Here is an 18162-nt window from a genome sequence, read left to right as displayed (position 1 = left end):
TCGTTAAGTTTTCAAATAAATATTTAAGGATTTCACCTTACTGGTATTCACTTTAGATAGGAGAATGTTAACTATTAGCCTATTCTGGTGAATGGCCACTATAAGACCCCATTGTCAACAGTCAGAAAACAGTCATGTAAGCAAAACAAAAATACGTAGACCTATATAATTAAAATATGTGAATTGAACTCAAAATACAGTAAACAGTGAATCTGATCACCATAGACGTGTGAACAACCTGAAAACCTGATGGTGACGCATTCGTCGTCACAAGAATCTCATATAAACGTATTACGCGTTACACGTTACAAGAATTGCGTTTATACTAAGTTGGTCAAACTTTCTATAAACGGCTCTACTCTGCACCAAACAAACGTTTGTGTTATGGAACGAAAACATTTGTTTATGGATAAGTTAGAATCTATGTTCTGATGTTTCTTAAAATACACTTACTGCCCTCTATAATGTTCGTTCATAACAACTTTCAGTGTAAATACAACTAAACATTTTTTTTCTTCTACAAAAAAAAATATAACCTACTTTTTCTTCCAAAAATAAATACAAAATGCCCCTGAGAGAGTAAAGCATAATCAACACAATGTGCTTTTAATCCCCATAAGAAAAAATATCTAGCTATTGGTGCGGCAGAAGCAAAAGTGCATATCATTCATGGTACAGACAATCTGCAATTAACAGAACTGTTTATACTGCCGACTTGAGTTAAAGTTGACGCGTGTGGACGTTTGTTGACGCGAACCAGTTCGTTACAATGTTACTGTGCGCAATCATAGTGATGGTAGGTTTCCGATGAATCGGCATATTTTCTTAAAGATTTTAACTTGGCCCGTAAGTTACCAATTTTGATAAACAGAGATAACCAAATTATCTATTGAATACGAGCAGTGTGTTCTTAAGGGAATGAATTTAATTAAATCAATTTTAAGTTAATCCTTAAGTTAAATACTTAGTACTTAAGAAGCTATCATCCTGGTAATTTAGTCAAATTTTACAAAATAACGCACCTAATGGTACGGTGACTATACTATCCCATGCAATGAGTGCAATAGTACATTTTAAACATTAAGAACACATTTGTTTGAACATAACATAAACTAACTCTGCTGGTGACGAATTTCATTTCACATTCAGCAACATATGCATTGGTAGACTATTGGTGACCAGTTACCAATTTAGAACGCCATATATGGACACACCACATGTTTTTGGTCACATAAAATGTGATAGTGTAGTTTGGGTTAAGAATACCGCCGGCCATGAGCAGACGGTACATATCATGCGTTCCAAACGTGTCCTGTCCACCATTATATCACATGACTAATTTTGAGTAATATACTCAGTGGACTAAATTCACAAAGTCCATGTGTTTATCAACTCGAATTTTATTAGAAACAACTTAAAACATTAACGGTACAACAACAACTTGTTCAATAAAATTACCCTTAACCCGACTGACAAAGTACGAATTGACGAAACACAAAGCAAAAGCAATTGGCTAATTTTAAAAAGAACTTATATATTAGTTAAAGAAGCACCTGTCGGCGGTGTGGTGGTGAAGGGCCGGTGTTCGTACAACCTTAATTAACAATGAATGAATGGAAAAATTGCCGACTCATTATATAGTATTTTATGCATGACCCAGAAAAACAATATTCACACATTTGATATAACTAAGGTCACACTCTGTACCTATCACAATATATAATATAATATATGGTACCATGCACTCTACTGCCAGTGACACAACAAAATTAAAGAAAATAATGAGAAAAATTAAGATGATTATGACTGTATAGGACGTTAACAATTACAGGAAAGTAGAACTCACGTACCTTTGGGACAAACACATTCAGGTGACACCCCTACTAAGAAAACATTTTCAAGGACAGTGAAACGAACTAGATGATATATATGTTTTAAAATCAAGATCAATTTGTTGAGTCCCGAAGATGTCCCTCTTAATAGATAGTTTATTGAATTTTGGACTCCAAAGATGCAACCGCAGCTTATATTTTTGAAAGAGCGCCCTCTTTTGTTTCATAACTTTCTTAAAAGAGTCACGTGATCAAAACTTTTTTCATCACTAAGTAAAAATAATTATTGTAATGGTCTTCTGACAAGAAGAAAAAAGGGGGTTTCTGGGCCTAGGCGTAAATTAACGTTTTCCTTAAATATTTTCCAGTAAGATTGGCGCTGGACTACTAGGGGTTAAAAAAAAGATATTTAAGATTGGTATGCCTAAAACTTAAGTTAGGCCTATATAACTATTTAAGTCAACTATTTTAAAAGCGGCTGACATGCAGAAATTGAACAGAAACACAGGTCCTGCATTATAGCAGTTAACGGAAGTGTAGGAATTTAAATGTGTCTGTTATTTTCAGGTAATTGGGTCTAAGCCTATGTAAACTTAATAGAGAGTTTCCGGTCGGCCGTGGACTGACCACTTTTAACGTAAACGCATGGACATCGACCCCCTTGTCCAGGGCTAGGCCTAGGATATTGGACAACATGCCACAATTGTCATTTGTCCCACGGGACCTGAACCTGTACATGTACAACAAGCAAATTAGATGATAACCCGATAATTTCCGCCGCCTAGATCACAGTTAGTTGCACCTTTTCTGTGTCGCACCATTTGGCTTACTTAGTTTATAACTCTAGTATACTTGTTTCTTTACTTTTTACCAAGATAATTTGTTACTTGTTATCAAGATAATTTGTTACAACATTGTGGGGATTTTATAATCAAGTATATGTCTTTGTCCCCCGGGAGGATACGGGTCTTTGACTTACGAACCACATGAGATTGCATGAAAACCCACTTTTACCAAACAGCTTGTTAAACAAGATTTTGGAGGACTGGAGTGGATTAAACTCGTAATTAGATGTACACGAGCAATACTTGGAAAATATAAGGCGGTGTTTAGTCTGATTCGGATCATAATACGACGAGACATTTAAAGATTTTATCTTTCATTCTTCAGTATCATTCTACAGGAGGTCTGGTCTGAAGAAAAAATAAGTGTGATGAAACAATGGAAATAGTTGTGTAAATGTTTGAAACGCGACATCGTACAACGGGTGTAAATTGGGCAACATTTCTCTTTTCAATAGATTGCTTTGACGTGTTTTCTCCTGGGACTGAAGACAACGTGCTCGCGACGGCTTGCGTTTGATCATAACACTACACGGGGTGAGACGCCTTTTAAGCCGTACGATCATGTTCTGTGAATTGGGTGTATATGCCTAGGGATATAGAACGTTTGATCATTGGTTAATCAAGTCTATATCTATTGGTCAATAAATAAACGGCATGACCAAAGCAAGAAGTACAAACTTCAACTGTACTGTTTAAATTCTTGAATTTATTGGTGTTCAATCATTGACATAATTATCCCAAAAAGTATCACAGAGAGAAACGACGCATCGAGGGGAAAGCGTAACATGGTAACACATTGTTAACACACACGTGCGCTCCTGTCACGTCGACGACGAATAAAGTAAATCACCAACATTGTGGAAAGTTTTATGACATTTGTTCGTACATGGAATTACAATGTAGAAGCAAAAACGTTTTCCCCGGAACTAGTTGACGCGTGGGTTTAGGTTTATATATCGTCTTCACTAATGGTTGTATAAATACCGACTGCGATAATTAATTTGGATTTGGTCTACCTATGTTTATAACAAGAATGCAACAAAACTGTCAGATTTCTAAAAATCATTGGAGAAAGAACTCGTAACCACGTCAGGTGTACAAACTACTAACCTGTTGAATTTACCATTTATTTGGATTTTATTTTTCAAAATGTTGTCAGTAATTGGACGCTCAATATATCGATCATCAATAGTTATCATTCTAATCTCAACTTACATCAGGTAAGATTTTAACTTTTTTTGAACATTTTTATATTTCTATATATGGTTAGAATTGTTAAAATTTGTTGTTAAAAGTAATTTATAAGTTCTTCAAAGTGTGATTCTATTGTATTTAAATGTCAAAACAAAACTTCTTTTTGCTTAGAATTAGGTTGTCCTATGTTTTTTGTGGAGTCATGATTGAGATGGTGCTATACCTAGTTCCCATAGGAATAGGTTTCACAAAACATTAGAAACATCTAAGTTTACACTTCGGGACATGATATATGGGATATTTGGAGATTTTCTTTATTAACCAGTTTACTATTCTGTACCGTCTTTGTGAACATTTTCTATTAACCAGTTTTACTACTCTGCACCGTGTGTGTTAGAAATTAAAGATAGATTTATTATTTATATGTGTATTTCTATATTTTTTGACATATCGTAATTTGTAACTCGTCAAAACAATAGCAGTACTTACACCAGATTAAACACTATCGACAAATTTCAAAAATGTTTAAAACTGGCAAAAAAAGGTAAACACATTGATTAAACTTTGACATTCATAATGTTTTAAATTTCATGTAGAAGTAATCAACTGATAAAATAAAAAGAGTAATAACTAGGAAAGCAAGTTACAAGACAAGACAAAATTCGTCCTTGTAGTAAATTATAAAGTTTAAAAGTAAAACATAATTATATATCTTCATATCGGTTGAAACAATTGTAGTAAATGAATAATTGGGAATTTCTTTTTAACAAACCAATTGAAATAAAAACTTAGGATAGTAACAAGATATCAACAGTCTCGTTATTCTTTAAAATAGGTTGGTGAAAGTATAACATATTACAACAACATCCTCTAATGGGCCATGAGGCAATTATTTAAAAGTAAAACCATTTAAAATAGATCACTAGATGTGTTAAGATGAGCACTATTTCGTGTTTTTAAAATCAATTTTAATTACTTAGAACCACGCCTAATTCTCGACGGACACTGATATTCATATAGGGCGTCATCCATCCTCTCAATTTGAGACATCAACTGCACATTTTACAATCGATTGTGACATATTATGAACCATTTCTTTAGATAAGGATAAAACCTGATATGTTTAATACACTGTGATGTCCATTTTCATAGTTGAAATTTCCGTTTAAAACATTCTCCATGTTAAACCTTGACAGTTTGTTCTAGTGTAGATGAAAATAGAAAACACCAACAACACTCTCCCGCCACTTGACAACCTTGACCAAATTTTAGAAATGTGTTTGTGAGTTTAATCATTTTCAATCGTTCAGTACATCAGTGTTATCTGTAACTGTAGATTTTTTATCGAAAGATAAACAGACTGGAGCACGAACCAACCCTTTACTCCTTCAGGACATCTCATTTCCATAGCTGTCAAATCAGCAGTGACGTTACCACGACACTAAGTCGACGCGCGCGTATACAAAAGTGTACGATTATTAACAACTTTTGAACGCGAAAAAAAAAACATAATTTTAAGTAAACCATATCAATCAGTCAATTTCATTGTGATTCTACATATGAACGTGAATCTTATTTTCTATTTTATTCTACGTAGTAAACGTGATTTCTACTTTCTATTCCATTCTACGTGTGAACGTGAATCCTACTTTATTTTTTATTCTACGTTTAAACGTGATTCCTACTTTCTATTCCATTCTACGTGTGAACGTGATTTCTATTTTATTCTACGTGTGAACGTGATTCCTACTTTCTATTTTATTCTACGTGTGAACGTGATTCCTATTTTCTATGTTGTTCTACGTGTAAACGTGATTCCTATACTTTCTATTTTATTCTACGTGTGAACGTGATTCCTATTTTCTATTCCATTCTACGTGTGAACGTGATTCCTATTTTCTATTCCATTCTACGTGTGAACGTGATTCTTATTTTCTATTTCATTCTTATGTAAACGTGATTCCTACTTTTTTTTATTTCATTCTCATGTGTGAACAGACATTAATTTTGACTATACAAACGGTAGTCAGCAGATCTTAAAAGGAAGTTTAATTTAAAATATTCATTATAATATTAATACAATAATATTGACATAAATAAATTTTATCAAGTGAGAGAGTGAAGTACTTCCGTTGAAGGTTTGCATACAGCCAACACAAAGTGAAGTGTTCAATTTAAGAGGTGCTGTATTGTCTATTATAAAATCAAACGAATTTATCTTAAACATATTTATATCTTAAAATGTAAACGTGTTTTATCACCAAATAAATAGTTTTACAATGACACACACTGATTATAGGCGTTTTAAATACGCATTATGAATAGGCCTTTTACGTTTAGAAGGCTTAAGCCTGTTTTCCTGTCCGACGTTATTCGACGCTATCGTCGTTGATCGTTAACAGTTCAACGACGATCGTTTGAAAACGATCAAGTTGAAATGATAACGATAGCGAGTACCTTATCCTGTAAATCGTTAACATTTCAATGAACGATAGCGTCGATTAACGTCGACAGGAAAACAGGCTTTACCTGAATAATGTTGGTACCGGGTGACGAATAAACCTAAAACCCTAGACAAAATTCATTAGGCCTATACTTCAATCAACCATATAGTTTGGGCTTGGTCAAAAAGAATTGCAACCAAAAACTCTTGATGAAAAAAAAACAGAATATTCAATTAAAATTAAGTACACAAAGTAATACCAAATATGGTTTTATACGGTATCTAACGAAATTTTGCTTATGAAAACGAAAACAATGCAACATATACGGTATCAAAGATTTCATCGAAATATTTTAAAGTTATTAAATAGGACCTCAATGAGAGTCATGACAATAGTCAATACATTCTGCAAACTTAAAAACATGGAAATGACATTATTTAGTGACAAATGTTGCAAATGACATTCGAAAGAGGGTAACACGAGATACATTGTGGCAACTACATTAAAGCATCGAGAGAAAGACGATCAGCATGGGGCAATAGATAACACGTTATGTTATGCCCTCGATTGTGTAACGATGGAATTACGCGTTCACACAGAACATGAAGAAATCAGTCCTAACTGATTTCTCCATGCACAGAATAACATAACAATTTAAATACAGATAAAATACTTAAATTTCCCCGATGTAGTTATCTTTTCATCGTATATTAAGAAGGAATCTGACGCTATTTTAAAATTAGGAACAACCGACAAAACAGTTGCAAGCACAGTTAGACCCGAGCAGGTGTTAGTTAATTTTGTCACATCAATTAATGCGGCGGTAAAAAAAGACGAATCTCCCGCATAGGTTAGCAAAGACTTTACATCTACTGTCATCCTAGCTGAGCTAACTCTCTACAAGAAATTCAATGGGCGGTTGACCACCTTCTGCGTTGAAGAAATATATACAGTTACAAACATGAATGTGGATTTGTCTCCAGAAAGAAATCCCCGGTAGCGACATTACTTTTCGTACTTAGAAGTTGGGGAAACGTAACAAAATAAACATGAATATGCATTAGCATATCCATAAGGCGTGACTGGGTGTATCTTTTACAAGGATTCCCCAACTTATGTATGAAAAAAAACCGCTCCGCGATATTTCCTTTCGTACATAAGTTGGGGACCCATCAGGAAACGTCACAAAATAAACATGAATATTCATTAGCATATAAGATGGGTGCAGTTTCGGGGTGGTTTAAAGAATGTCTCCGACATACATTTGGTTTTTCTTGATAGCTACAAATAGGCCAGTAATTGTGCAGAATAATGATCCTTAATGAGTTTTTCTTGGGTGGATGTTTTGTGGTGACATTAGTCGTGCTTAATTTCCGCGATGACGTCACCCTGTGACATTGAACTTGTAGAAAGAAGTCAACGACCGTCACTTTCAATTGATTACGTCATCAAAAGTGAAAGTAAATTCAAATAAAAGAAGAACTGCAGAAATGTATATATTTAAGGGGGAATAGTTGGAATGTCAACGAATCAACATTACTCTCTCTCGTCGTTCTACTCATGATATCTGAGTAGGCTACTCGTGACCATTCTGATGAAGTGTCTCCATTCTTGCCGATCTTGAGCTTCATTATAGCAACTGGTTATTGGTCGGTTTGTAGCACCACTTATACCATCAATCCATCTGAGTCTCTGTCTTCCTCTTTTTCGTTTACCCTCAACTTTCCCAAACATAATCATTTTCTCCATACTATCTCCATCCCGTCTGGCAATATGTCCAAAGTATTGTAGTTTTTGTTTGATAATAGATTCGATTAAGATTTGATTAATGTTGTGAATCAACATTAGATTCATACTAGCATTGTTCTTTTTGAGGTACATCTTCCTATATTCTATAAACAAATCAATTTGCCTTTAAGAATTAAGATAGATTTTCTACTCATAATCGTCACTAGTACTATTTAATGGAAGGGATTTTGTACTCTGATCATGAAATCAAACCAGTGGAGCCTACCGAAGTAGACCTAATCTACGCTAATATATATCTAGTTATAATAAATAACAAGCAAATATAAACAATATTGATAAGATACTGCAGTGCCAATCAACAGGGAAATACTATTATACAAACATTAATATAGACACGTGCATTTTATACAGTTATTTGGTATATACGGGCCACTAGGTATAAATTTAGTAGTAGTTGTAGATTATTCCTAATTTAAACACACTTTTAGAGTAATAATTTCTTTGGTTGGGGTCTATAACAATTATAGGCCTGTATAACAATATAAAACACGTATACGCATATAAGTTGGACTCTATACGGTGATATAATGGACAATATTTTATAGACACGGCTGCTGTTATAATAGCTTAGGCCTATACATGGAATATAACATTTCACTATTACCTTCAGGATAGAAGGGTGTTTATTTTTAAAGTAATCTAACAGTAAACTTAGTGAGTGACAGACGGCAGCTAGAGATATTCGACATGCTTCGAGGCATGTACTACTTATTATGACGTCAATTCCATCATGTTTCTTTTCTTCCTCTTTATTTTTACATTATTTCTTCGTTCGTTGTTTTTATTTAAAAAAACAACTGACCGATGGAGATATCTAAGGAAACTATAGAAAATGAACCATCTAGTATGTACCTAAAACAAAACACAGAATAAAGTATAAAGGCATTTGAAGATTTCACAATAGTCTAGAAAATGGACAAACAACTTGTTCTAAACCTAATAGACACAACAAGCTGACAGTTTGAATTAAAGAGACGTGTAATGTGTCTTTTAGGCGGGCTAAAACAGCGAACAATTAAACATAAGCATGATATCCTAACAAGAAGTAAGCAAGCCACAGCAGACACGCCGTTTGTTGTCGATCCACCTGCCAACACACCTGTATCCTCAACAAGACAGAAATCTTGCTTTTATAAATTAACATGATTTTATCAAATCTGAACATGCTACAAATGTAGATAAATAATGTTTGAGTCATTCACATATACAAATTCATTGCGGAAACATTCACAACCATTGACAGCATCCTATACAGTCTGTATTAATCAATTACCAATACATAATTATCACAATACAATGAATATGGTGATTGAACAGTTAAACTACATTAAACTATATACATTAAATATTGACTTATTATATTATACATATACAACTTATTGATCAGTTGAAATGAATTCAGATACTCTCCTGTATCCTCAACAACAAAAGTTCTTCGTTTTACCATAGAGTAAAAGTTTTACGTAATACTGTGCCTTCCCTCAATTGTAAGTTTACTTTTTAACAATATTATTTTATTTTATTTAGGGAACATTGCCCAGGTCTATCAATTTTGTTGCGATATGCAAGTGACAATCTATTCACATAACAAACATAAATACTCTCTACATAAACAAGTCTTTGAAATTGGAATTGATATGTCATGAAAAAAACCCTAACATTTCACATGATTCGAACCAAGAACGCACGCAGAGCGATCGTTAGACGAACATCTCAACCACCAATCTGCGTACAGTACAACTCCATAATCCCATCATTCACACTGAACCTAGTACTTTCTGAACTTGAATCCTAAAGCTCTGTCTACACTATCAAAAAAGTGTGATGTGCTCAAATAAGGTAGTGATATGCTCAGATATGGTAGTGATATGACATCATCAACTCCAAATAAGGACACATCACAATTGATCACATACAGTTTGATAGTGTAGCTTTAAAGTCAATGTATGTCACTTGTATTGTTTTCAGGATGTTATTACACAAGGTCGTTCTGGTGAAGTAAACGTAGTTCAAAGGAATTACATTCTATTATTATAAGCATTCAGCAACATTCGACATGGTGTATGGGTAACATTTAGGCTAAACATGATTAACATTATGAATGTCATACATATCCTTAATTCAGCAACATTCGACATGGTGTATGGTTAGGCTAAACACGATTAACATTATGAATGTCATAAATATCCTTAATTCAGCAACATTCGACATGGTGTATGGTTAACATTTAGGCTAAACATGATTAACATTATGAATGTCATACATATCCTTAATTCAGCAACATTCGACATGGTGTATGGGTAACATTTAGGCTAAACATGATTAACATTATGAATGTCATACATATCCTTAATTCAGCAACATTCGACATGGTGTATGGCCCGGTGTATGGTTAACATTTAGGCTAAACATGATTAACATGATGAATGTCAAACATATCCTTAATGAAAGGCTCAACATGAAAACAAAAAAAACAAAACTTATTGGAAATAACGCAACATTCGGGGAATGAGTAGATAAACTTTATTAATGTTGTTAAGATTTGGACTAGCGCAAGCTATTTTCCTTATTTTTTTCACTGTTGTGTTTTGTGTGGTTTGGTGAAATAGATAGTAAACATCACGGTAAAATCTTGGTTGAGCAAATTTGGAATCATTGAATTTTTAAAGGAACCTTTGTTGAATAATTGTTCTTAAATGAAAGGGAAAAATAGCAGAATTTTTGGAAACGAAATTAGTGTATGTTGAAAAGAACAATGAGAAATTTTGCCATATCAAGCTGTACTATTTTCCATTATTGTACCGTACTTGGGCTAGTGGCCTACATACTATTGAATAAATAAATGAATGAATATGGTATAATGTCTTTAAAAACATTGAGGGCTTCGAGAAATGTTCAACACCGTTTGTTTTAGTCATACGTGTCTACCACATAAGTATAACATAAGAAACACGCACATGATGACTGAATCATCGTACATAGCTCATCAACAAAAGAGAAGTTACACGTTACCCAGCAAATTCATATTACACAAGAGTAACGTAACACTTTACGAAAACACTAGTAGACGATTAATTTGACCAGCATCATTATGTTGACAATCTGAGGGGCTACTACTACTTTAGATGGACCCGAAGGCAAACATGTTGTGCTTACCGATATTATAACCGATTGGTTTCAACAACCATTCAGAATTAGCGATCAAAGTTTCAGCAACACTTCACTGACCAATCAGATGTATTGTTTGACTTTGCGATTGTGAGGTTTCTTAAGCATACTAGTGGTGGGTAATGTAGAAAAGCGTGAGGCTTACTAATGTGCAAATCTTGGACATTAAGCCGACCACACTGGAATAATACGCATTATAAGTTATTACTAAGTCGGCGGTTAACATGCACATAAATAGTGCATTCTTCACTGTATTTCTTAGTCATCTCATCCTAAGTTCGTTGTACGATTTGAGGTAAGTAGGTTTAAATTATTAAGGTTAAAATTAAGCCTAATTAGATGACTATCAGTAGTTGGTGTACATTACTGGTATAAGTAACGCTTACCTATTTAGCCTATTTTACATCAAGGTTGAAGATGGGGTTGATATAGCACGATATAAGAAACAGTGTTAATAATCAGTCGATTCTCAATGCTTCCACGCTAGTTTGTTAATAACGTTACTAAAATATAATTTAAGATGGAGTACGTATAGACATACAGTTTAAATACAGTTACAGTTACTAAAATAGGCCCTAATATGAAATGGATAAATAATAAAATGCAGTGACTTCCTTCGTGTAACTCTGGTAAAATCCCGGGAGTCGGTATCGAAGTACGCATTCTAATGTTATAAGTTATTGGCTGAAAAATAGAGTTTATTTGCATCCATTCTCTAGGCTGTTGTTGATCTAACCTAGCAATTAGCACCCAATCGTCGACTCAATTTCTGGCTGGGAATTCGCGCCTTCGGTCGTGCGTAGTATTAATCACACGACGCGGTTGGATTGCCTCGTTTTCGGACGATAACTTGAGAAATCATCACAACCAACACATTAAAACTGCTACATAGCATTATGAGAATCGTGACGGAACTAAGAGAATAAACTGGGTCATCGGAAACAAGATTAATTTACTGATAAAAAGCTCATTTTGATGAGGAGTACAAAATATGAAGAGTAAAGGCAGGATAATAGTGTTATTATTGACTGTTATCGGTCGCTCAAGGTAATTCAATTTACTCAACTTCAAGCAGAGAAGAGATCGGAATACAATTACTAATCAACAGATGATAAATTGGGATTACGGACCTGAGAACAAGTTTGCCTATAGAACCGACAACCAAAATGGTATTGTCTACAGCTCAGCAGTTTATTCACCTGGAATCAAAAGTACCTATAGCCTGAACAGATTTTATCATGACTGAATTTCACTTTTTACCTGGAAACCGACTGTTATAAAGAAACCTTTTTTTTTGTGGAAACAGAACTTTATAGGCATACTGTACATTGCTTTGTTTTTATCATAATGTTGCCTTGTCTAATGTTTTTGTTCATTTGTCTGTTTGTGACGGTCATATTGTCTAAACTGTGACGATATTAAATTATTTTGACACAGGGATTTGGGTTCGAATCCTACGTTTCACACACACTCTTGTTATATGACCTTGCTTATGTCAATTGAAACAACGTTGTAATATATTCGGTGCAATGCTTTCAATATCATAATAATTAAATAAAATAACATTATCTTACAGGGCCTTGTCATCTGTAGTGGCATTGGGTGCAAATATAATATGTGATAGGATACCAGGATTAGATGAACGACAGAAAAACATATGTCAAAGTCGTCCAGATGCAATAGTGGCCATCACCGAAGGTATCAAAATAGGGAAGACAGAGTGTGAGTACCAGTTCAGCAATGGCCGGTGGAACTGTACGATAGTCGGTGATAAACGGTCATTGTTCGGCTACGAACTTCCAGTCGGTAAGAACATTTTAAAACTACTTTATTATAGCTCATGTGCACTTTAAAGAACCTAGTACATCTTTCGAGACGAGTAGGGGGTTACCCCGGTGTACTAGTATGCACACATATGCACACATCCACTGTCGCACACATATGCACACATCCACTGTCACACCCATCAAGAGAGCCCCTTGGTTGTCAGCATACGCTGTTTAGGGTCACCTTCTATAAATAAGGTAAAATAAATAAATAGGAACATTCAGTAATACATCATCTTATGTGTCTCACATGTGAGGCCTGTATCATGTAAGGTGAGGGTATAGTCTATGGTGCTGTATCATGGTGTTTTCATATGATAATGGAAAGAAATTAGATACAGTCTGACAATAAGCTACTTATAAGATACACATTTAAGTGTGATAATCTATCAAGTTCTTTCTATTAAAATTGACAATTTCATCATGTTTAACAACAAGTCTAATTAATATCCAGCACAATTGCAGTCTAGCCGTAGAAAATACAAACTGCAAACTCAGTTGAGTAACAATAAGTTTACCTTCACTAAATCCATCATTAGAAGTATAACAATATTTGTTATGAATATTGTAAACATACAGTTACCTTTTAAAAACATCTGATTACTATTAGAATAGTTATTTGTGGTACGGTATTAATGTGATCGGATAAGTTTGTTTTTCAAGACTTTACGTTTAAATCCAATTGAATTACGAAGGATTAAACCTGGATTTACTAGTGATATTATCTTGGTTGTATTAATACACAGACTTGGAAATAGACATACGGAGACTTAACAGGGTATAAACATGAGTATAAGTTATATATATTACTGACTTATCATAAACACATGTTTCAATAATTCAGTATGTAAACAAAAATATGGAAAATGAAGATGCGCTTGTTTTCATACGTTAACTAGACTACTTCTTTCATTCATATTATTTGGTAAAAATCATTGTCAAAAATATGTATACAAGACAAGAAGAAAAAGATGACAAGCAATTATTGCACATAAAATGTATGACATTTTTTTAAATGGTATAAAACTACAATAAAACGTTCCCTCATTTTATGAATATTTAAGGAACTCCATTCGTAGTTTAAGAACAGAATTCATGACAGTTCTAATATAGTCTGTTTAAAACCATAGTTAATGTACTTCCACAATCCAACCTGCATCATCAGCGTTGGTGTAAATAGTTTTTTTAGGATATTTTAGGTTGTTTTTGTGGAAGTTGCTATTGTTACTTTCCTGATGATATTTGCTCTCTTTTTGTTGTGTGTATGTTTTGTATAATATGGATGATGATGTACTAATCGAATTAAAGCAAATGAATGAATGAATAAAAAGATGAGTTCAAATATAGAAAACAATACAATTCGATTCCAAGAATATTATAACGATTACTATGAACTATATTGTAATAGCAAATGCCATCCTACGTCTAACGTCATGTGGATGTATTGGGAAGGGACATTGTGACTTAGTCAACGAAGCAGAACATTAAGTATCCCTGTGGACTCACCACACGTTATGAACATGTGAACTGCCTTCCACGTTCTACCAATTAAAAATCATTTTACTGAATCCAGGGTAAATAGAAAGTTTTTTTTTAAAGAACATTACTGTGCGACGGAAGAACATTAATGAATAAGAAAATAATGATTATCATGATTTTTACGCGCGCGCGCGTTCTAAATGTCATTGACGAATCAAGGTCGAATGATCATTGAAAATCATCAATTTTAAAATGTTCTAAAATGTAATTTCAAATACGGTATATAACCAAAAATTTATCAAAAGTTGCAATATAGATATTAACCAAATTGTCATCATTGGACAGTTACCAGTTCATATAGGCCTACATAAGGTCAAGTAAAGGTCATATCAATTGTACCACGTGGTAAACTAATGTTCTTTGAGGGAGGTAAAATGTGTTAAACATTACATAAGAAGCATTAATCCAGGGTAACGGATGTGACTAATCATTTTTTTCAAATTAATCATATATTTTTTCTTAACATTTGAAACATTTTTAGTTAGGGTCATGATGAGAATACAGATTGTGTTGTACCTCAAACCAGATTTAATCAACCGTAACAAATTAGAAAAATCCTACTTAAGTTGCCAAAAACGCTCTTTTAAGCTTAATAATTAAGCTTCAAGTCAGATTTAATGTATTTCACGTGATTCACACATTTCAAAAAAAATTAAACAGGGTGTGGACACACTTTATCCTTAAAACATTAGCCATGACGTAACGCATGAACGCGCAACCGCAACACAAGTAATTTGACCAATAGCAAGCGACAATTTGATCCGCCGATGCGCTGTTGTGATTGGTCAAATTTGCGCATTGTGGTCCTGTTACGTTGCGTGCAAATGCCAAAATAATGATCGCAGCGAAAAGAGGTATGCATTTTATAATGAACTTACACGTTCGGCCCCTACAGTTTATTCTTAAAATGAGACAACAATTCTAAATACACCAACATCTATGTGGTTGTTTATCGTTTTTGACTAAAGACCGTAGGCATAATGTACTGTTTGAATAAAAAAAAGTGTTGATGACTTCCAACCAGTCTTTTTTGTTTAATGTATACTTTTATTTTAAGCGTGATTCGGTTCTAGACGTCTTCATTATCCTCGGAGTTTGTTGACCTATTGTAATAAATACTGTTAAAATTTGTGGATGATATTAACTTTCCTTGTCAGAAAGTTATGTTGACAAATTTCGTCTAACTCTGTCGAGACCCAAGACAAATCTAATGTCCCTTCGGGCAAAATTGTACGATGAAAAACATCAAAAATTGCATTTAATGAACAAGACGAATTTAGAGAGAAAATAATCAGAGTGCCTGGACGGCGACGTTTAGTGGGGTTTAGTCGGAATGTTCCCAAACATATTAGCACCTCCCTAGGGTGAACTGATCCCGATTCGAGTTGACATTAAAGCCTATGTTAAGATATTAGTTAAACGTGAAATAAAAGCCTAGGTTGAAAAGTTTGAAATTCTGCATGAATAACGTTATTTTTATTGCGCAAATCACCAACTATTTTTGGATAAAGTCTATACAAGTTTAAATGTTAACGTACACTTAGTTTCCAGCAACGAACGACAAAGACGTATGACGCAACGCGTACTTGGTCAACTCACGTACTTGCGTTGCGTTACGTCCTTGACGTGTGTTGCGCCCTAGTGGAAAGCTTTAGTCAAATGATGTTTGCATAATGTATGATCATAATATGTAGGATTATAAATACATTTTATCTTCCAAATAGGCTACAAAGAAGCCGCCTACCAATACGCCATCAGTTCAGCAGGCGTAACTTTCGCCATTACGCAGGCGTGTAGTCAAGGGAACATGACGAATTGTAGCTGCGACCGAAGTAAAGAGACAGGCGTCCTAATGGACGGTGGCTGGATGTGGGGAGGGTGTAGTGCAGATATTAACTATGGTATTCGATTATCAAAGTTGTTTGTGGATGCCAGAGAAAAAAGCAGGACAGCAAGATCATTGATGAACCTACATAACAATAACGTTGGACGTAACGTACGTAATAAGTTAATACTATTTGCCCGGTTCTTAAATACGCTATGCACTTGTAGGAGTTTAAATTATTTATAGTCCCAATCTAGTATAGGCCTATCCTATGGATTCTGCTTTGACTCCAGGATAAACCTAAATTTATTTCTTAAATAGACGTGACCCAGGTATATCGCGACAAATCCTGCATGAGTCTATTGACTTGGCGTTAGCCAGTTTCTTATTTTCTGGTGCACGGGGATCCGTTTTTACATTGATTCTTAAAGCAGTGAGATTTCCCAATTTATACTGTAACAATTATATATTATTTATCTTCTTTGTCGAAATAAATATGAACATACATAGCCTATACTTAATTTCACTTTTTATTTCGATTTTAGATTCTTAAGAACAGCATCAAAACAGAATGCAAATGCCATGGTGCATCTGGATCGTGTACAACGAAGACGTGTTGGACAACATTACCACAATTCAGAATCATCGGAAACAAGTTAAAAGACAGGTTCTGGAAGTCAAAACACGTGGAACCAGTTCGATCTCGTAAAACACAGTTACCAGCATTTTTACAGATAAGAAGCTCAAGTCGGTTTGAAAAGCCACGTAAATTGGACATGGTGTTCCTTCATAAATCGCCTAATTTCTGCGAGAATAATCGTAAAGAGGGAAGCCTGGGAACGACCGGGCGAGTGTGCAACAGAACTGCTACGGATACTAGCGACAGTTGTAATTTGTTGTGTTGTGGAAGGGGATATAACACGCATCAGTATACGAAAAAATGGCAATGCAATTGTAAGTTCTTCTGGTGTTGTTACGTAAAGTGTAATGAATGTAGCGAAAGAACTGAAGAATTCACATGCAAGTGATCCACTCGACATCATCTCTGTCCACACGATGGGTAAGAACAAGGGCCGTTAAGCTGTGTTCACATTGAGACCTCGAATCCGGTGGCCGGATACAAATGGGAAAAGGTTGTTCGCATTGACGCATTCTGGATTTTGAAAAAAGTGACGAATTCCGTACAAAACCGGAACGAATCCGGACTCAATGTGAACGCAGATTAATGCAAACGCAAATACACAAAGCACAAAGAACATAGCTTTCACAACATGGAATAATATGCATCTAAAAAAAAAGTGGAAACGGAGGTTGTTCAAATGATGAATTTAAAATGCAAATGAGGACATTTATGATTATAAATGAACAAAATGAAGGACTGACCAAAACAACATTCGACCTTTGACCTATGTAGAGAGAAATTCTATTTATAAAGTATATTAATATTAGTGTGTAAATATAGGATAATGTATATATTTTGCATATCCAGTAGACTACTGGATGTAAAGGCTTCCATTGAATGAGTAAAGATAACCTAGTGTATATATGGACTGCTAATTTATATCTTATGAAATAATGTATTATGAAATTACTGCAAAGCAGACGTAAATAAAATTGTATATAAAATCATGAAATCAAATTTCTCTTTTCTTTCTTTTTTCCCTTTTTTTTTTTTGGTGT

At 34.3% G+C, this 18162-nt stretch overlaps 2 protein-coding genes across 4 annotated transcripts in view; one reads left to right on the top strand and one right to left on the bottom strand.

Moving 5' to 3' along the window:
• The window catches only part of LOC140059561 (ataxin-10-like), a 78949-nt gene that overhangs the window by 42415 nt on the left and 18372 nt on the right, over positions 1-18162 (bottom strand). The window lies entirely within an intron of this gene.
• LOC140058557 (protein Wnt-7b-like) lies at positions 3525-18104 on the top strand. 2 transcript variants are annotated; one of them, XM_072104222.1, is made up of 4 exons: positions 3525-3897; positions 12869-13098; positions 16382-16653; positions 17028-18104. In XM_072104222.1, exons 1-4 carry the CDS (start codon positions 3827-3829, stop codon positions 17508-17510), a joined length of 1056 nt encoding a protein of 351 aa, XP_071960323.1. In that variant the 5' UTR covers positions 3525-3826; the 3' UTR covers positions 17511-18104. The 2 variants fall into 2 exon arrangements, with proteins under 2 accessions (XP_071960323.1, XP_071960324.1); XM_072104223.1 differs by lacking the exon at positions 3525-3897 and adding an exon at positions 11404-11587.

Source organism: Antedon mediterranea, chromosome 9 (assembly GCF_964355755.1).
Source record: "Antedon mediterranea chromosome 9, ecAntMedi1.1, whole genome shotgun sequence".
In the NCBI taxonomy this organism is placed as follows: Eukaryota; Metazoa; Echinodermata; class Crinoidea; order Comatulida; family Antedonidae; genus Antedon; species Antedon mediterranea.
The sequence above is the reverse complement of the archived record's forward strand: the minus strand, read 5'-3'. Positions and strand labels throughout refer to the sequence as shown.